Raw genomic sequence first — 20639 nt, 5'->3', positions numbered from 1 at the left:
AGCAACTAGGCCCACCCCATTTTTTTAAGATTTATTTATTTATTACATATATATACCAGATTGAATTGTAGATGGTTGTGAGCCACCATGTGGTTGCTGGGAATTGAACTCAGGACCTCTGGAAGAGCAGTCAGTGCTCTTAACCTCTGAGCCATCTCTCCAGCCCCCGGCTCACCCCTTTTTAAATTATTTCTATTTTATGTGCATTGGTGTTCTGCCTGCATGTGCATGTCTGTGAGGATGCTGGGATTCTTAACTGCTGAACCATCTTTCCAGTCCCTCATGCCCCCTTTTTAAAATTTAGCTCTTATTCAAAGAAACCCCTCCTCCATTGAAATTAATTTTTTTTCCCTGTGGTTGAGCAAGTTCTGTGCACTTGAGCTACCATCCTAGCCCATACTTTTTTTTAGGGGAGTGGGGAGGGTTCAAGACAGGGTTTCTCTGGCTTTGGAGGCTGTCCTGGAACTCTTGTAGACCAGGCTGACCTCAAACACAGCTCCACCTGCCTCTGTCTCCTGAATGCTGGGATTAAAGGTGTCTGCCATCATTGTCTGGCTAACTTTTTTAGGATCACATCAAAATTGAGAAGATAGACATCTCACATACCATTCTTTTGGTATTTTAAGTACTGTTTTCCTTTAGGTGGCTGCCAAGGCCATCTCTTTAAGATCCAAATTAGGCTTCCTGGTAGGTTGGTGAAAAGAAGCAAACAGTACAACACTGAGCTTTGAAGGGGCATTGAAGCGACTGGGCACTGTGGTTTGTGTGGTCCTATGTGGGTCTATGTGGCCTGTGTCAGCTGTCACACTTATCACTATTCCACACACACCACAGAAGAGAGGCAGGGCTCTAGTTCAGGAGGCTGATAAGCCAGGGTTCAGGAGACTTATTAAAAGCAGGTCTTTGGCCTTGTAGTCTGTGTTTTCCTACTTTATAAGATTGCTTTTATATAGGGCACTAGGCCAGGCCTGTCCATGGAGGAACTTTTAATGAAGGGGTGGATGAGATAAAGCTGGGTGTACTTGCAGGTGTTACTGTGCTAGTTAAAGTGTGTGGGTTACACTTTGATAACAGTCCTTTTGGATTTTACTTATGAAACAAAGGCATGCCATTTTTATGATCTACCCCTGCAAAGGATATGGGAAATTTAAGATAAATGATAAAAGTTCTTCACCAAGCCTTCATCTTCAGTTTGTCATGTGTATGCTTTTGGTTAGACATTTTTGTTTGATGTTTTCGGGGCAGGGTCTCTCTGAGTTGATAGTCTGGACAACTCACTGGATTTGGAATGCTCTTTGTTGCAGTACTAGGCATGACCCCAGTGTGCTCCAACTCTAAAAGGGGCTGATTTCTTGCATCTGTGCAGGAAGCAGCACTGATGGATCACGAATTGGATCTTTCTTTCTGGATGTTCAGATCCTGGGCCCCACATACTCCCTCTAGACTTTCTGAGGTTTCTACTACTACTACTACTACTACTATTATTATTATTATTTTTTTTTTGTTTTGTTTTCCAGACAGGGTTTCTCTGTATTGTTCTGGAACTCACTCTGTAGACCAGGCTGGTCTCGAACTCAGAGATCCACCTGCCTCTGCCTCCTGAGTGCTGGGATTAAAGGCGTGCGCCACCACCTCCTGTCTCTACTATTATTTTTAATGTACGTGGGTGTTTTATTTTTACATGTGTATACCTGATAACTCTCAGATCTGGAGAGAGGGAATTGGACCTGGGTTTTTGTAAGAGCAGCCAGTGATTGTAACATCTGAGGCATCACTGTAGCCCCTTAACTTTTGGGTTTTTTTTTTTTTTTTTTTTTTTGGTTTTTCGAGATAGGGTTTCTCTCTATTATTTTGGAGGCTGTCCTGGCACTTGCCCGTAGACCAGGCTGGCCTCGAACTCACAGAGATCCACCTACCTCTGCCTCCCGAGTGCTGGGATTAAAGGCGTGCTCCACCAACGGGGCGGGGGGGGGGGGGTGTTTTTTGAGACAGGTTTTTTTCTGCGTAGCTATGTAACCCTGGCTGTAGAAATCCCCCCCTAAAGACAGGGTGGAGGCTGTCATGGAACTAGCTCTTGTAGACCAAGCTGGTCTTGAGCTCACACACAGAGATCCTTCTGCCTCTGCCTCCTGTGTGCTGGGATTAAAGGTGTGCGCCGCCAACACCTGATGAAATTTTTTTTTGCATTTATTTATTTGTACTATGGTGGTTAAAGAACCACTCTGGGGGCTGGTTCTCTCCCTCTACTGCAAAGGTAGGAATTGAACTCAGGTTGTCCAGCTTGGCAGTCAGCACCCTAACCTGCTGAGCCTAGAGGAGGTTATATATCAACTAATTTTGTTTTTTAAGAGATTTATTCTGCCTGTGTGCCAGAAGAGGGCACCAGATTTCATTATAGATGGTTGTGAACCACCATTGGGTGCTGGGAATTGAACTCAGGACCTCTGGAAGAACAGCCAGTGTTCTTAACCTCTGAGCCATCTCTTCAGCCTCTCAACTTCCTTCTTGAAATGGGAAGAAATGCATACAGTACACCATGTACTTATTCAGCTGCTCTATATTTCTTGCGGTGTTTAAATAGATAGACCATTGGGGAAGCCAGCAAGCTAGGAAATCAGTTATGGCTTCTGCCTTTCAAGTGAATGTTTATTGATATGACTTCCTTCAGTTGTTGAGTCTGTTGGTTTGGTTCTAGCAATTTCATTCCGTGGGGAATCTAATACAGGACGCCTGCAAGTTTCTGCTTGTGCAGCCGTCTGTATAGTCAACACTCACCAGTAGTTGGTGAGGTCTTGACTGAGGGCTGGGGTAAGGATTTCAAGGAGAGCAGGCCAGCACAGTGAACTAGCTAACAGCAATGTACTGAGCTACAGTTCTGTACAGTATACATGCCCACCGTAACTCCCATAGTTACAGAATATTTTCATGCCCCCCTGAAGTTCTCACCCTTACAGTCAGCAACTGGTGTCTGCTGGTCAGTGCTCATCATCCATCAACTCTGTCCCAGGAAGATGATTTAAAACCTTTTGCCCTAGCCGGGCATTGGTAGCACAGCCTTTAATCCCAGCACTCGGTGGTTCTCTGAGTTCGAGGCCAGCCTGGTCTACAGAGTGAGTTCCAGAACAATTCAGGGAAACCCTGTCTAAAAACCAAAAACCTTTTCAAAAACAAAAAGCTTTTCAAAAACAAAAACCTTTTTTGTCTTATTTGTTTTGCTTACCTCTTTTCCATTTCCCTCTGCTCTTAAGGTTGGCTCTAAGGTTCGTGTAGTGGTTAGGAAAATAGTTGGGACTCTTCCCAATTTGTCAATGTTGAGTTTGTTAGTAGTTCTAGTATAGTGAGTGTGCTTTGTTGTGATCTGCCATTGCTCTTTTATAGAAAGGCCAGGGAAGTTGCTAACTGGGGTTTTGTTACATGAATCATGGTTTCTAATTTTGACATTATGTCTGTAGCAACAACTTAGTTAAATTTTCAATGGAAGTCCAAGAATATGCAGCTAGCCTGTTTAAAGCCTGACAGAATTTTAGTAGTTGGAATAAAATATGCAAAGGAATAAAATATGCAAACTAGGTAGCCACCAAACTGAAACACTATTCTCCAAAACAAAGCTGGGAGTTGCTTTCTATGAAAGTGGCTTTGTCATGCTAATGGCTTTGTTCCCTTCTGCCCAGGACCCTCTTTCCTGGAAGCAAAGCAGGATTAATACAGCTCAGTCAGGGGAGAAATAAGTGTTTCCCCTGCTATTATTGTAACTCTTATGAGTCTGCAGTTCACTGGCATAGTGACAGCCTGTGAATATTGTGATATGTTGCATCCTGTGTTCTCAGTGTCTGCTCAGATTATCTCCAGTCTCATACAGTTCACCTGGGGAGGGTATTGCTAAATGAATAGCTGTGTCAGTGAGACTCCTGGTTTGCATGCACTGAGCAGTGTCACTTTCAGGTGTCCTCCATTCCTGTGATTTTTTTTTTTTGAGATAGGGTTTCTCTGTGTATCCCTGACTGTCCTGGAACTAACTCCGTAGACGGGTTGGCCTGTAGGTATTAGTATGCTGTTTCTAAGTCCATGTTTCCTGATCTTTTCTGTTTTTGCTTGTTTTGTTTTGTTTTGTTTGCCATGGCTTGGAACACATGTCAGAGCCTCACAAATGCCAGGCATACTCCACCCCAGTCCTACCTATGGCTCCTTAATCCTCAGGCCTAGGAGCTCTTCCAGTTGGTGAGAAGTCTGGAGCTACCTGACCTAGCTTGTCTTCTGCAGAAAGAATGAGAAAGTGTTGCTCCTTCCAGCATCTGTTGCTGTGAAAGATGGCCCAAACCTACCAGATAGTAGAAAGACTGACCAGAAGCCCTTTGGCCGTGGCAGGGCTTGGCCTGTCTTCATGGTTTTGTACTGCAGTGGGAAACTGTCCTAAGAGTTTCTGGTGGCTGCCCGTCTCCCTTGGAAACAGAGTACTGAACAGCAAAGTGTCAGCTGATTACTTGTCTCAGAGCTGCTTCTCTAATTACCAGGAACCTTTTTTTTTTCAAAAGGCAAAGAACATCAGTTTGGAGGCAGTGGCCATATTCAATTGAATTTCTAGAGATGAAGTCTCTAGAGCTTAGGGGCAGAGAATGCTGTTCTCCAGTGCCCCCTAGTGCCATCCAGTAATGGCCTGTCCTCAGGTTTCCCTTGCTGGCAGACACTAATTTCCTGTGATTCTCATCTACGCAGGTGAACCTGGAACATCTTCAACCTTCCCTGGGAAGAGACTATTTCTGAGCAGGATGTCTTTCTTTGTTTTCTAGTTCTTTTGCTATGTTTGTAGTTCATGTGGATCACTCCCTGGAGCTTGGCCTCTACTTTTTTGCAGTTTTATCAGCATATTGTAAATTCCTATTCCTTCCTATAAATGTAAGCTTTTAAAAATTTGTTCTATAAGCCCGCACTCTGCAATAGTGATAAATGCTTTTCAGAGTGACTCTTAATTTTTTTCATTTATTTTATGTATGTGTATATTTTACCTGCATGTGTGTCTATGTACCATGTGCTCTTCAGGGGTCAAATGAAGGAGTAGAGTTCCCCAGAACTGGAGTTACAGATGCTTGTGAGCCACCCTGTGGGTGCTGGGAATGGAACTCTTGGAATGTTTACCTGGTTACCACTCAGGTATGAATCACTTTAGTTAGGCAGATGTATTTGTGTATCTGGTCCAATTGTATCCCCCACTTCCTATTTTTATTTAATGAGTCCCCTGGCCTTAGGTCTCAGTATATCTCCATCTTTCTTTCTTACTTTTTTTTTTTTTTTTTGGTTTTTCGAGACAGGGTTTCTCTGGCTTTGGAGGCTGTCCTGGAACTCGCTTGGTAGTCCAGGCTGGTCTCGAACTCACAGAGATCCGCCTGCCTCTGCCTCCCGAGTGCTGGGATTAAAGGCATGCGCCACCAACGCCCGGCCTTTCTTTCTTACCTTTGATAGTGGCTTCCCCAAGGATCAAGGGTTCTGTTATACATCGTTTGTGAGCAAAACTGGTGTGTAGGAAAGGTCTATGTATGTGGAAATGTTCAGAGTAGGTGGAGACGGTGACCCAGGCTCCTGGAGTGGATGCTGTGCAACAAAACTGGAACAAGTCTTTTAGTGTTGTAATGACTCACAAAAACTCATGAAAAGTCATTTCATTACAGCGGGAGGATGTGCTTCATGTGTCTTGATGGAGTCATCCATTGATGGACATGAACTAGTGTGAAGGGAGTCAGAATGGCTATCAATTTGTCATTCACTAAATGGTATTTGGTGCCACATAGCTGCTAGTTAACAGTTCTCGTGATGTTCTTAGATGGATTAAGTGTTCTTAACAGGGTGTCATCTGATGGGTGAGGTCTTTACTCATGCACAGTTGATGCCTGTGCAGAGGTAGATTTGAGCATGTCTAGAAGTGAATTCTGTTGATCTCCCTCCCTCTGTCTCCCTCCCTCCCTCCCTCCCTCCCTCCCCTCCCTCCTCCCCTCCCCTCCCCTCCCCTCCCTCCCTCTCTCCCTCCTTCCGTCCCTACCTCCTTCCCTCCCTATAACAGAACTCATCTTATAAACCAGGCTGATCTCAAACACAAGGATCCACCTGCCTCTGCCTCCTGAGTGCAATACTGACAGGTTAGTTAATTTCTTTTTTGCCTGAATATATGTCTGCACCATGTACATGCCTGGTGCTGTGGAAGCCAGAAGAATGTATTGAGTACCCTGGAGCTTGGAATATAGACAGTTGAGTGCCATCATTTGAATGTTGGGGTTGAACCTAGGTTCTCTGTGAAAGCAGCAAGTGCTCTTAACTACTGAGCCATTTCTCTAGCTCCTAATTAGTTTCTTGAATAAAACATGATTAAAAAAATTCTAAAGACACCCCAACCCCCCCCCACATACATACACGTGCAACTGTACACCTCCATAGATCTGTCACTGAGTTATAGGTCCAGAGCCTCTAAACAAAAATGTGTATTTTTATTTCTTGTCACATGATAGGGGCTTCTTAGTTCAGACATATTGAAGGTTTCTTCCTTACAGGACAGCCTCCAATACAATACAGAGAAATGCTGTCTTGGTTGGTCTTGAACTCACAGAGACCGTCTGCCTTTCCAGTCCTGGGATTAATGGCATGTGCCACTATGCCCAGGTATGAATTTGTAGGAAAAAAAAAACACTAGGGCAAACTTTTTCAAGTGATACTGGACAAATAATGAACTAAGTGAAGGTATCAGGAGAGATTTTCACTGGGGTCTTCCAAGCACCCAGTTCCTCCAGTGAAGGAGCCTGGATTCTGCAGTCCAGATCAGAAGACATGTGATCTTGGCTCCTCTGTCTCTACTTGTACATTTCTAAGATTTACAATGTAGCCTTTACTGGATTATCAGTCTCCTAAAATTTTTTTTCGACAGGTGTTGCTGGTGCATGCCTTTAATCCAGCACTTGGGAGGCTGAAACAGGCAGATCTCTGTGAGTTCGAGGCCAGCCTAGTCTGCAGAGCGAATTCCAGGACAGCCTCCAATACAATACAGAGAAATCCTGTCTCAAAAAACAACAAAACAAAACAAACAAAACAAAATTGATTTTCAGGCCAGGTGGTGGTGGCTCATGCCTTTAATCCCAGTACTCCTGGGAGGCAGAGACAGGCAGATCTCTGTGAGTTCAAGGCCAGCCTGGTCTACAAAAGGACACAGAGAAACTGTTTCAACAAACAAACAAACCCCAACAAAACAAAACCTCCAATTTGGGCTAGAGAGATGACTCAGTGGTTAAGAACACTGACTGCTCTTCCAGAGGTCCTGAGTTCAGTTCCCAGCAACCACATGGTGGCTCACAACCATCTGAGATTTGGTGCCCTCTTCGGGCCTGCAGGCATACATGCAGGCAGAACACTGTATTCATAAAAAAAATCTTCTAAATTTTTTTTTTAAATTAGGAAATGTATTTAGAAGTGTAATTTAAATGAACATGTCTGGGCTGGAGAGATGGTTGAGTGGTTAGATCTCTTGCTGCTTTTGGGTTCAGCTCCCAGCACCCACATCAGGCAGCTCCCAGCTACCAACATATCAGATTTAGTTCTCATCCATACACACCTTTCTGAGTCTGTAATCTTTCTGATTCCTAAGTGGCTCCAAAAGGGATGACATTCTGAGCATTGTTCTTCCTGAGATGTATATGTGGTTCTTTTTTTTTTTTTTCCGAGACAGGGTTTCTCTGTAGTTTTGGAGGCTGTCCTGGCACTCGCCCTGTAGACCAGGCTGGCCTCGAACTCACAGAGATCCGCCTGCCTCTGCCTCCCGAGTGCTGGGATTAAAGGCATGCGCCACCAACGCCTGGCCATATATGTGGTTCTTATGGATCCTACTTCATATCCATCCCTGCCCATCACAGCCCTCCATTTAATGGAAGTGTTACAAGATATCATTTAGCAGTGATGATGACGTTGAACCCAGGTCTTTCATGTGCCACCACATCCCTGGTCTCAGAGAATCTTTTATATACTTTGTACACTTTAGTAAAATATTTACAGGATATAATTCGGTGAAAATAAATACTCTAGCATTCTAGGGAAAAGTACTTAGGTTTTCAAAACTGTTCTGTTGCTGTGTATATCCATTCTACCACTAAAAAACAGTTGAGGTTTTGAATTAGTTTTTTGAACTTAGTTTTGGTTTTTCAGACCCTTCTGTTCGGACAGGGTAGTTCTTTTCTTACTGTGATTCTTCTGTTTCCTTTTCATCTGCCTTGCTGAGCGTGTTCATATAACTTTCCCATGTGTAAGTGGTTGGTTAATGTTGCAGTTGGTAAGAGACTGAGTCCAAAGCATTTTAAGAGAGACTCCTTGTCTCTAATCTCAGTGTTTCCACCATTGCCATTAGTCCATAGTCTCCTTGTAGACTTGGTCAAGGATATGTGAGCATTATGTGAAGACAGCTTTATTTTCAGTGTTTGTTATGGTTTTGATAGACACAGCCTGATAGCCTCAGGAAATGGTCTTCCTAACAGTGGGTTTTTGCATTATAATGAGTATTATTTACTGTAATACTTAGTTACAGGACACAGGTTTATAAACTTCCCTGTAAGTCATTTATAGACTTGAAGTTGCAATAGGGCTGAAGATACAGCTTTGCTTATACTTTGACCCTCAGTCCTGAGTTTTACTCGTAGGCTACTGGCTTGCTGCCTGCCTGAATGAATGAATGTATGTATGTATGAATTAATCTAATGTATGTATGTATGTATGCATGCATGCATGTATTGGAAATTCCATGATGATACTTGTTAGCGGAAGATTTCATGAAGCTCCTAGGAGCTGGTGGCTACTTGGCAGACTTACAACTATACCAGATCCTGTCTGTGAAGGTCACATCCAGCATGCTGTGTTAGAGGGCTGTATATGCCATATGTTCTAGTCCTGTTCTAGTTCCTGTTTGGAATAAATGTCATGTCTTTAAAGATTGATAGTCAGGATTGCCAACACATCTATGAATCTCCCTGTCCTTTGGGAGGGAGAAATGAAATGGAGGTAGGTAACGTGACTCAGCACAAAGCTAAATGGAGGTGAAAAGGTGAACCAGGAAGTTTTCCCACAGGCAGGAGCCCACATGCTCTGTGACCACACTTGACTTGCTTCAAAATAAGCTTTCTCAATCAACCTTATTCTTTGACAATTTTCAGAGAATATTATGTGGCCTTTTCTTGCATGTCACGGGAAAATACTACCCCTAGGAATTTCAGTTTGAAGCCCTCACTGCTTACTGGAAAAGGATTTGGGGGAGTCTAGTTCAAATGTTTCATTTTTAAAAATAAGTAATGTGTATATATTGAATGTAATCAAATATTCTTATTGTTTTCAGTATATTTTTGGCGATTTCAGCCCTGATGAATTCAATCAGTTTTTTGTGACTCCCCGCTCTTCAGTCGAGGTAAGAAAAGCTGTTTTCATGGACATATGTGTGGAAATAATTGACAGTTCACTTACTTTGGAGAGTCCTGATGTGTAGACGAGTAGACTGTGCTGGACCCACTTGTTGGGTCTTGCATTTGTCAGCATCTTTGAAGATGTAAATATAGTTGCCCATACACTTTGAACCTCTGTTTCTTCATCCTGCCTGCCATTTCCAGAGGTAGTGACTGCTGGAGTGGGCTGTACACTTTGTGTTCATAGGAACTATCCAGTGCTGTGTGCTTTAAGATCATCCCTTTGCAGGTTACTTTAAGTCAATGGCTGTATTCTGCAACTTTATCATTATACAATTTGTTCTTTGTTGTTTTTGTTATTGTTGTTTTGTTATTTTTTTAAGATTGTTTATGTGTATGAGTGTTTTGCCTGTTTGTATATGTATCACTGGGGCTGGAGAGATGGCTCAGAGGTTAAAGAGCCCTGGCTGCTCTTCCAGAGGTCCTGTGTTCAATTCCCAGCAACCACAGGTGACTCACCATCTGTATATGTATCACTTGCACGCTTGGTACCCCTGGAGATCAGAACAGAGCATCAGATGTTCTGGAACTGGAGTTATGGATGGTTGTGAACCATGTTGTTGATGCTGAACTCAGGTCTTCTGCAAGAGAAGTGCAGAGCTACCTGCAGGACCCGCTTTCTGATTTTAATTGCTCAGTAGGTCCATCACACACATTGTAATTTACTGCACTATATTAGTTGTGTTTATTTGCTGAATGTTGTAGGGGCTACCTGGTTGGGTTAGTGGGTTGCTGAGGGAGTATGTGACGGTGTCTCCTATGGCTTTCTATTCCATAGTTCCCCCCACCCCCTCCTTTTTGAGACGGTATCACTGTGGCCTGGGATTTACCAAGTAGATCAGGCTGGCCTTGAATTCAGAGATCAACTTATGTCTGTTGCTCACTCTTTTAATTAAAGGGGTATTCTATGGCAGTGGTGTGCCTTAGGACCTGGCTCTATATGCTGTGGGATATAAAATTTAGTGAAGTTCTATCTTCTGTATCTGAGGTCAAGAACTTGAGGGGAGCCAGGCGTTGGTGGGGCCCAACACTCGGGAGGCAGAGGCAGGAGGATGTCTGTGAGTTCGAGACCAGCCTAGTCTACAAGAGCTAGTTCCAGGACAGCCTCCAAAGCCACAGAGAAGCCCTGTCTCGAAAAACCAAAAAAAAAAAAAAAAAAAAAAAAAAAAGAACTTGAGGGGAAAAGGGAGATCTTAAATATTAATGTTTATAAGGGTTGCTGGTATTTCCAGAGCAATGCTCTGGTTTATGAGCAATGGCTTGAAAGTGGATCTCCCTAGTGGAGAATAGTCAGATAATTTAGCCAGTGTGTTTGAGCCCCAGTAATTAATTATCTTACTGGTGCTTGGAAAGTATTTATTCCAGCAGATACTCAGATCTTAGTATTGTTTTTCGAGACAGGGTTTCTCTGTATTGCTTTGGAGACTGTCCTGGAGCTGACTCTGTAGACCAGGCTGGCCTTGAACTCACAGAGATCTGTCTGCCTCTGCTTCCCAAGTGCTGGACTAAAGACATGTAGCACCAACGTCAGGCTAGATCTTAGTATTGGAAGTAAAACACATCCACACACAAACACCCAAGTATTACTGAATAGACCACCCCTACCTTGTACCATAGATCAGACTGTAGGTACAGGTAGGAATCCCCCCTCCAAGATATCGGTTGTCATTTTTTTGTTTTGGCACAGGGTCCTCCTATGTACCTCTGACTGTCCTGGAATTCACTCCATAGACCAGGCTGGCCTTGAACTCACAGAGATCCACCTGCCTTTAAATGCTGGGATTAAAGACATGTGCCACTATGCCTACCTTAGATTAATTTTTAAATTATGTTTATGTGTGGTTTGTGCGCTTGTGTGTACAGTGCCCATGGAAACCATAGGTGTTGAATTTCTTGGAGCTAGCATTATAGGCTGTGAACTGACTGATAGTGGGTCCTCTGTTATTACCATGTCAGCCCTCTTAGTTGGTATCTGAGTACCTGACTTTCAAATTAGGGAGTTGTGTTTATTGGAAGCTGGAAACATTACCTGGTGCAGGGCCCCATGCTTACAGTTTCCAGAGTAAGCTGGTCCCTACTTTGTCTCCAGCAAACCTAAATTCCAGTTTCTCACATTTGTGTGGGGAGTTAAACATACATTTTTGGTTTGATGTATAAGAGGCAGAATTTTACTTCATAGTCTAGGCTGGTCTGAAACTTACTATGTATCTCAAATTGGTCTTGAACTAATGGAGTTCCTCCTGCCTGGCATTCCAGGTGTGAGCCACTAAACCAGGCACTTTTTGCATTATAACCTGCTGTAGAATTGGAGAGCTTTGATCCATATGGGTAGTTCTATCCCATTGTGCTTACAACATCTGCTGCTACAGGGAATGTCCTTAACTTGGTGGTAGTTCATTGGGTGGAAGGTGCCACAAGCTGGACAACAAAAGTAGTAACATTTTTGCTGTGCTGGAGCATATCCTAGCTGCAGTCATTCCATGGCTGTGATTTCCTCAGACCAGCAATTGGGGGGGGGCTGAGATTTTAATTTCTTTTTTGGGGGTGGAGGGTTTGAGACAGGGTTTCTCTGTAGTTTTGGAGCCTATTCTGGAACTCACAGATAACCCACCTGCCTCTGGGATTAAAGGCAAGCACCACTTTTAAAGTCTCACTATTGTGCAAGCCAGCCTCAAATTTGTAACAATCCTCCTGCCTTAGCTTCTTGAGTACTAGGTTACATTTACTTTTTTTTTTTTGAGACAGGGTTTGTCTGTATTGCTTTGGAGCCTGTCCTGGAACTGCTCTGTAGACCAGGCTGGCCTCGAACTCAGAGATCCACCTGCCTCTGCCTCCCAAGTGTTGGGATTAAAGGTGAGCACCACCAATGCCCTGGCCTGCCTATTTTAACTTGAATCTACACGTCTCTGACTGTATGCCATAGTGCTCTATGCTCTATGGACAAACAGAACAACTTACGGGAGTTGGTTTTTTTCCTTTTACTGTGTGGGTCCCAGGGATGGCAGCAGTCTGGCCAGCCTAAAGGAAATAATAAATCCATTTTTTGCTGGATGTGGTGGTACACTTAACCCAGCACTCAGGAAACAGAGGCAGTTGGATCTCTGTGATTGTGTATGGGGAGTGGGTGGAACTTGAGTCCATTTGAGGAGGTCAAGCAGGGATTAAACTCAGGTTGCTAGACTTGTTCAACAAACCTTGTTACCTGCTGAGCCCTGTCACTGGTCTTTACATACACTAACTGAAAATAACAGTAGGACTGGAGCTCAGTGGGCAGAGGTCTTTGCTGCCAAGCTTGACCTTTTATCTCTAGGATACATATAGGCTCATGAGAGAACTGATAACCACCACTACCCCAGTAAATAATGAATGGGATTTTAAAAAGAAGCTTAAATTAAATTGTAATATTGCCACAGATTTTGATGGTGATCAGTTAATTGGCTAGAACAGTTAGCCTGGCTTCTGTGATGGAGAGGGGAAGGGTTTGCCTGTATATCAGGGCGTTAAGTATTGGGCTGCCTCTTGCCACTTACTAACTCCTCAGCAGTTGGGCTCCTTTCCAGTCACTGTTTTTCTTGCTATTTGTCATTACCATCTGGGGGAAGAACCTAGCACTTTACTTTGCAGGGCGGGGTGGATAAACTTAACATCCTAACTACTGAATTGGCTACCTAAGAGTCCACTGGAGACATGAGCCTAGGAGGCTACTAAAACAGCAGACAGCGATTGGCATGAGCACCAGTTAGAGACTCCAGCCAGGCTCTACAGACTGTTGGACTACGTTCTGGACTTTAGTGACAGACAGAATGCTTGCAGCCTCTCAGAAATCCCTAGCTTTTAAATAAATGTGGAATCGACAGGTTCATAAAATTTCTGGTTTTCACAAGGTAGCCAGGTGTGTGCTTTCTTTCTTCCAAGCAGTTGCATACAACACTGTAAGAAGGGAGTCACAGATTCTAGGCTCTTTCTGTACTCTGCCCCGAGCCCTGGCTCTCCATATGCCAGCTGTTGGCCACTCAGCAATCAAGAAGAGGGATTTCTACCAGTGGATGGACAGCACAGGGTCTGGGCTCACCACTGACCACATCCTGTGGAAGGAAGGGAGGAGGGAGAGAGGGAGAGTGTGTTGGAAGAGTTTCACTATATAGCCGGTATGGGTGCCATTAGTAGTTCATTTTCAGTTTTCCAGCTTCATTTTTAGTGTATTTAGTAGTGCTAAATAATTGAAGGCATTCCCAAACTGTTGGATTCAAATTTTAAAAGATTTTTCTTGTCACGAGATGTCATAAGATGGAACTTACAGGAAGTATTGAGTTAATGCAGTGGCTTATGTTGAGTTTTTTTTTTTTTTTGAGACAGGGTTTCTCTGTGGCTTTGGAGGCTGTCCTGGAACTCACTTGGTAGTCCAGGCTGGTCTCGAGCTCCTCCCGAGTGCTGGGATTAAAGGCGTGCGCCAGCACCGCCCGGCTTATGTTGAGTTTTAATAATGTTAAAATTTGTTTTCTGATTTCTTGTGCAGCTCCCCCCATACAGTGGGACTCTGTGTGGCATACAGACTGAAGATGAACTACCAGATGGTAAGCTGGGTCACATGTGCTAGGGGGCATGAACCCTGCAAACGTTTCCTTCCTTGTTTCATACCTGTTTTTGTTTGTTTTCCCATTTTTGGGGTGGGCTGTAATGTGTGGTGAGGTCACTTCATGGAAATAGCTTCCTCTTCTACTTTGAAATGTGTTCTGGGGATTGGACAAAGGTCCAGGGTTGTGCTACTTGCTGAGCTGGTTTCTTGGTCCCATCTTCTCTGTAGCCCAGCTTAGATTTGTTATCTAGTTTAACCTAAAAGCTAAGGAGGCAGGCCTGCAGTACCAGGCCAGCTTGAGTCAACATTGCCTTAGAACTTGAAGCTTCTGCTGTGAACTGCATATCACTCAACTACCAAGACACTCTGACAGATGTGCTTTCAAGCTTGTGCTGTGTCCCAGAGCACTGGGCTTGATAGTTCCGGTTAGGAGAGAGGTGTGCCTATGGCGTCAGTCAACTCTGGTGTTGTGGGTGTGTCACTCTGCTAGCTGTGCCCAATCCTCCTTGTCTTTCTGGCAGTGAGTGAGCCTTTGTGTTGTCAGCTGAGGGCTACGCGGAACTGTTGTAGCACTTGGTGTTTGTGTCCTGTCTGTCTATTCTTGGGAATTTAGGTACCATTCTCATGTCCTGCTCCAACATGAATCCCTGGCTGGAGCGCCAGGGTGGTGTTTATCAAGGTGCAGTAGTGTTTGTTGCTGAGCACTGGTGTTTAACACATCTGAATTCCAAGAATCTAAAAGAAAATCTGTTTTTTAAAAGACTTATTTATTATGTATACAGTATTCTGCCTGCATTCATATCTGCATACCAGAAGAGGGCACCGGATCTCATTACAGATGGTTGTGAGTCACCATGTGGTTGCTGGGAATTGAACTCTGGTCTTCTGGAAGAGCAGTCAGTGCTCTTAACCTGAGCCATCTCCGGCCCCCCCTTTTTTTTTTTTTTTTTAAAGAGCCAGGGATTGGGTTTCAGTTGGCATGTCAGACATGTGATAGGGTGTTAATTAGGTTTAAGTGTAAGCTTCAAAAGACTAAGCTGGTCTTGTCTACAGTAGCATCTCAGAAAGAGACTAGTAGAAATATTAGTATTTCTGAAGGGAAAGGGCAGGTTTAGTAATGGCTTAGTACAATTGGCAAAACAAACAGCTCCAGAAAGTGAGCTGTTCGTTAATCTTCTAGTGTCCAGCTCCAGGAGTCTGGGTCCCTTAGGGCATTTGTTTCTGCTTTGCATGAGTGTCTGTCTACATGTTTGCACGTGCGATGGCGGTCTGTTCTTTCCTATGTGTTACTACTTATTGCTTTTGTCAGTAGCCTTGTTTCTTGCTCACATCTGTCTTGGTGTTGGGTTGTATTCCATCTCAGCCCACTTATTGCTACTTGGTAATTGAACCACTAAGCCATCTCCAGCCTAGGATGACCTTGTTTTCACTAAGCTGTTCTCCTTCCACAGCAGATCTACTGCCAACACACTAAGGGTGTTATCTTCCTTATGTGTTGCTTGGCTATTCAGAGTCATTTGCAGGCCTTTTCTTTCTCCACCTGAAAGATGAGTCTCTGTGTGTGTGCCCCTTGTGAGAGTAAATACCATGTTGGGTCTTAGTGTTTCTCTGATAGCAAGTCCTATCCAAGACTTTTGTTGTCTGATGAGACTGAGAATGGATGTGTAAGGCGTTTTCTGTTGGGAATAATCAATCTTCTGTAAGCTTCACAGCACAGAGCACAGTAATTCTGTGTGATGTCACAGTCTTGTTTCAGGCACACACACTTCAGTGTTTGTGGCTGGTAGCTCCAAGCATTGTGGAAGAGACTGTAGCCTCCAGGTGTACTAGAAGCCATTGCTCTTTGATAATCCATTGGCTAGCTGCAAACAGATGCAAAGTTGCTGTCACTGTTTGCCACAGGATTGCCTTGCTTCCCAGCCCAGCTATGGGTATCCTCCTCCTCTCTTATCTAGTTAACATAGTTAACATGTCGTTGGCTTTCTCCCTGAACCTGTGTCCCTGTCCCCCCCTTCCCATGAAAAGTCTTTTTGAGCCCTCCAGAATAAAACGTACTTAGAACACAATATTGGGGGTAGTTGAAATGCTACCCTATACCAGACTTGAAGGCATGTTTCCTTTCATTAATTTGACATGCATGACCATTTTACCAAATATGAAACAACAGTGGTTTTCTGTGTTAAGGGATGCAGTTGATTCTCAAACTTTTTTCAGAATTAAGATACAGTGTCTACCTTGACATGTGTGGGAGGTGCAGGCTGACGTTAACAGGAAAGAAGCTTTTAGTGGAGCTTGCAGTGGAGCATTGTTGCATATCTGTGATAATTGGTCCTGGGCAAACTGGGCTACAAAGTGACTCTTGCCTCAGAGTCCCCCAAAGTTCAGTAGGCGTCAAAGTATCTTCACCACTTCTGGGGTTCACCTAGTGTGAATTGAGTTACTAGCTGCTGTTGAGGCAAGGGTTACATCTAGACCTTGGTTAAAGTGTTCCGTGGAAGAATTCAAGAGAGCCAAGAGAATGGTACTGGGAAGGTCCGGCTTGTGTGACTTTGCAAACAGACTGCCTCAGGGCTTGTGGTCCTGTAGCTTCTAGGGGAGAACTTGATGGTGTCTCAGATTGTGCCATCAGAGCCCACATGAGTAAGTCCATTTGTAGGGAGGGACTTGATAGTCACTGGGTAGTTACTTCATCTGGGAATTTGGGCGTTTCATATTTCTCAGTTTTGTCTGCTGGGATTGCAGGTGTGAGCCAGCATGTGTGCCCCCCGCCCCCGCCCCCCAAGCAAGATGTGATTAAAGCCAATAAGCATGCTATCTGCCACTGAGTTGTAGGAGAGATATATATCCCGAGTGCTGGGATTAAAGGCTTGCACCACCAACGCCCGGCTCTTAAGAAACATTTTTAAGCAATAAGATACTTATTGTTTATCTAGTGTGACCTTGGATTCTTAACTCATACCTCTACCACTCCAATACTGCAATCATATGCCCCACTAATTTTATAATTACAAATTTCAGTCCTACCCTCTGTTTTTTGAAAGTCTTAGTTGCCCAGATAACCACAGGTAAGGATGGGCTTCTGCTTTTCATACCCCCAATTTGCTCTTGTTTTATAGATGTCATTTTCAACAGATTTAATAGACATAAAGCCTCTCATAGCTGTTTCAGAAAAGGTGTCACCTCTCAAAGAGGCTGAATGGTTTTGATACTACGTAGCTTGTACCCTGTGCTCAGAATGGATGGACATTGACAGATTATTTCTTCTCAGCAGGACAAGAACATCAGAGGATTGAGTTTGGTGTTGAAGAAGTCATCAAACCAAGTGATAGTTTGCCGAGAACCTCTACCTACAGTATTTCAAGCACCTTGAATCCTCAGGCACCTGAGTTTATTCTTGGTTGTACAACTTCCAGAAAGACCCCTGATGGTGTAGAAAAAGATGAGACCTGCAGCTCCATTGACCAGCACCCAGGCGCAGCCCTGCCCCTGGAAAACAGCTCTAACATAGAGGCAGAAGCCTTGGAGAATGATGGTGGCGCTGGTGGTCTTGGTCAAAGGGAGCGTAAAAAGAAAAAGAAGCGCCCCCCTGGGTACTACAGTTACCTGAAAGATGGTAGTGATGAGGGTGTTTCCCCAGCTGCCCTGGTCAATGGCCACGCCAGTTCAGCAGTCACGAACAGCGTGGGTGCGGAGGATGCCGAGTTCATGGTTGATATGCTTCCTTCAGTTACACCCAGGACTTGTGACAGCCCTCAGAATCCCATGGACTTCATCAGCGACCCTGTGCCTGACAGTCCTTTCCCCAGAACACTAGGTGGTGATGCCAGGACTGCAGGGCTGCTCGAGGGCTGCCGTGGAACTGACTTTGAGCAACCCTGCCTACCTGCGGACAGCCTTCTAAGGACAGCTGTGGAACAGCCCTATGTTGGCACCGATACTACTGAGAATCTTGCAGTTGCTAATGGAAAACTACTTGAATCCTTGGGCGAGGACACTGCTGCTAATGGGGTAGAGTTGCACACTGAGGAGGGCACAGACTTGGACCCTGCAAAGCCTGAGAGCCAGTCACCTCCTGCCGACAATGTGCTCTCTGCATCTGGGGCCATTCCCATTAGCCAGCCTGCAAAGTCCTGGGCTAGCCTCTTTCATGATTCTAAGCCCTCTTCCTCCTCGCCTATGGCATATGTGGAAACTAAGTGTTCCCCCCCTGTCCCATCTCCCCTGGCCTCTGAAAAGCAGGTGGAAGTCAAAGAAGGGCTTGTTCCAGTGTCAGAGGACCCCGTAGCCATAAAGATCGCAGGTACAGTCAAGCAGACAGGCTGAGTGGAGATGGGCTCAGGTCTTGGGGACACAATGTAGTGTAATGGTAACCACAACGTGGTAGCTGACCTGTGTAGTAACAGGAAGTAAGGACATGTATGCATTAATATTATCCAGTTGTAAAACAATATTATATATAAGAAAGATAGAAGGAAAGGGAGCTATGTTACAGATTCTTATTGACAACTCCATTTCTTAGTGCTGTAGTGTTGATGTGTGACAAATGTGTTGTTGTAACCAGGGTATACTTCAGGTGTGATGATCCTCTTCAGTTGGTCCTCAATTTGTTCTCTTTCTATATCAGTATAGAAGAAGACATTAAAAAAAAAAGATAATGCAGCCCCCCTCCCTTCCCTTAGTGACTTTTGGATGAGTGATAGATTTTATTCAGCATTGTAGCACCAAGGCAGGAAGTCATGACACAGGAGCGGGATGCTGAGGTGCAGAAGCAGGTCTGCAGCCCCCGCTCTGGAGACTGCTGCGGTGCATCGTGCCCTTGGAGTGCTCAGGGTCCTGGCAGACAGTAAGGTGTATCCTCTTGACGGCTGGGAGTGACAACAAGTCACAATTATGGCTGTTTGTGGAAACACACCTGTAATTCCAGTGCTCAGGAGGCTGAGGCAGGGGGAGTGGCAGTTTGAAGCCAGTATGTCTTCAGTAGCAAGATCCTGTCTCAAAAAAAAAAAAAAAGGCCAAGTGGACAGGTATTCCCTATGTGAGATATATTATTCTGAGTATTCTTAGTGTTCTGAAGTCTTTTCAAATGAGAAAATGGACAGAATTTTTTATTTTTATTGTTTTGGGCCACATATTATAGCCCAGGCTGGTTTTGAGCTTACTGTCTTCAAAGTGCCTTTTCTTCTGCCTCCACTTCCCGACTTCCCCAGTACTGGGATCACTAGATGGCTCCTGGACTCCACTGGGATTAAAAAAATTTTTTTTTGGTTTTTTCGAGACAGGGTTTCTCTCTATTGTTTTGGAGGCTGGCCTCTGCCTCCCGAGTGCTGGGATTAAAGGCGCCCAGCCCACTGGGATAATTTATTATTGCTTTTTTAATTTAAGTTTTGTGTGTGTGTGTGGGTGTTTTGCCTTCCTGTATGTCTAGGCACCACTTGTGTATTTGTGCCAGTGGATGCCAGAAATGTGAACGCTGGGAATCTAATCTAGGTCCTTTGGACGAGTAGCCAGTGCTAATAACTGCTGAGCCATCTCTTCAGCCCTTTGGGATAATAGCTAAAGTGATTTTCTTCTTTCCTTTTTAATTAAAAAGTTTATAAAAGATTTACTCATTTTATTTGTGTTTTGCCTGCATGTGCGCCATGCATGGGTGCCGGGAATTGAACCCATGTCTTCTACAATAACAAGGGCACTTAACCCCTGAGGCATCTCTCCAGCTGTATTTTCTTTTCAGTTTCACCTTGTAGCACAAAGCTCTTCACAGATTCTAAGGTATTCTTGCCAGTCTCCCTATTGCTAGGATTCTAGCTGCACATCTGTGTGCCCTGCCTGATTTCTTTAATATATATTAGGTATGTTTCTCCTAGGATGTATTTGTTGCAGGACTGGAGAGATGTCTTAGTAGGTAAGAGCACTTGTTATGTGAGCATGAAGATCTGAGTTTGAATCTCCATGTAAAAAAAAAAAGAGCCAGATAAGGCCCGTGTACCTGTAACTCCACCATTGGGGGTCAAGAGGCAAGTAGATTCTGGGACTTGCTGGCTAGCAATCTAGTGTATCTAGCAGGTGAATCTCTTTGACTTCTTGGCCAGCCAGGGCAAATCTTTATATTAAAAGACTACCAGTCCTAATCAGAGGTCTGAGGAGTGGAGAGACAGTCATGCTTTCATTTATGCCACTCTAAATGCATATGGCCTTGGAGGGATTTTTTTTGAGACAGGATTTCTATGTGTAGCCCTGGTGTCCTGGAACACTCTATAGACCAGGCTGGCTTCTCTAACTCAGATCCTCCTGCCTCTGCCTCCTGAGTGGTGGGATTAAAGGCATGCATCACCACCACTACCGAGCCATATTAGCTATTTTTAATTGAAGTAACTGAATCAAGAAAGCAAAGGAACTGGTGTTTGCTGGCCGGAGAGCAATGTCTGCATACCACTGTCAGGAATAAGTGGGCAAGCGAGAAAGGAGAAGCAAGGGGGGGGAGAGGGGAGGGGGGGCAGGCTGCCTCTTTAAAAAAGCCACTTCAGTGAGCTTGGTTAGGGGCAGAACTTTGTGCTTAGAAGACTGAGTAACAGTACTGCTTTTTGAAA

At 44.3% G+C, this 20639-nt stretch overlaps 1 protein-coding gene across 2 annotated transcripts in view; it reads left to right on the top strand.

Annotated features, from left to right (window-relative positions):
• Positions 1–20639, top strand: part of Usp10 (ubiquitin specific peptidase 10) — a 44898-nt gene that overhangs the window by 7091 nt on the left and 17168 nt on the right. Inside the window, exons 2-4 of one of the 2 annotated variants that reach the window (XM_021228985.2) lie at positions 9353–9421; positions 13993–14050; positions 17324–18352. In XM_021228985.2, the coding sequence (XP_021084644.1) occupies positions 9353–9421; positions 13993–14050; positions 17324–18352 (1156 nt within the window). Of the gene's footprint in view, positions 1–9352; positions 9422–13992; positions 14051–17320; positions 18353–20639 lie in introns of both variants that reach the window. The other variant, XM_005073093.4, reaches the window with a different exon arrangement.

The sequence above is a fragment of the Mesocricetus auratus genome, unplaced genomic scaffold (assembly GCF_017639785.1).
Source record: "Mesocricetus auratus isolate SY011 unplaced genomic scaffold, BCM_Maur_2.0 Super-Scaffold_6723, whole genome shotgun sequence".
Taxonomy (NCBI): Eukaryota; Metazoa; Chordata; class Mammalia; order Rodentia; family Cricetidae; genus Mesocricetus; species Mesocricetus auratus.
The sequence above is the reverse complement of the archived record's forward strand: the minus strand, read 5'-3'. Positions and strand labels throughout refer to the sequence as shown.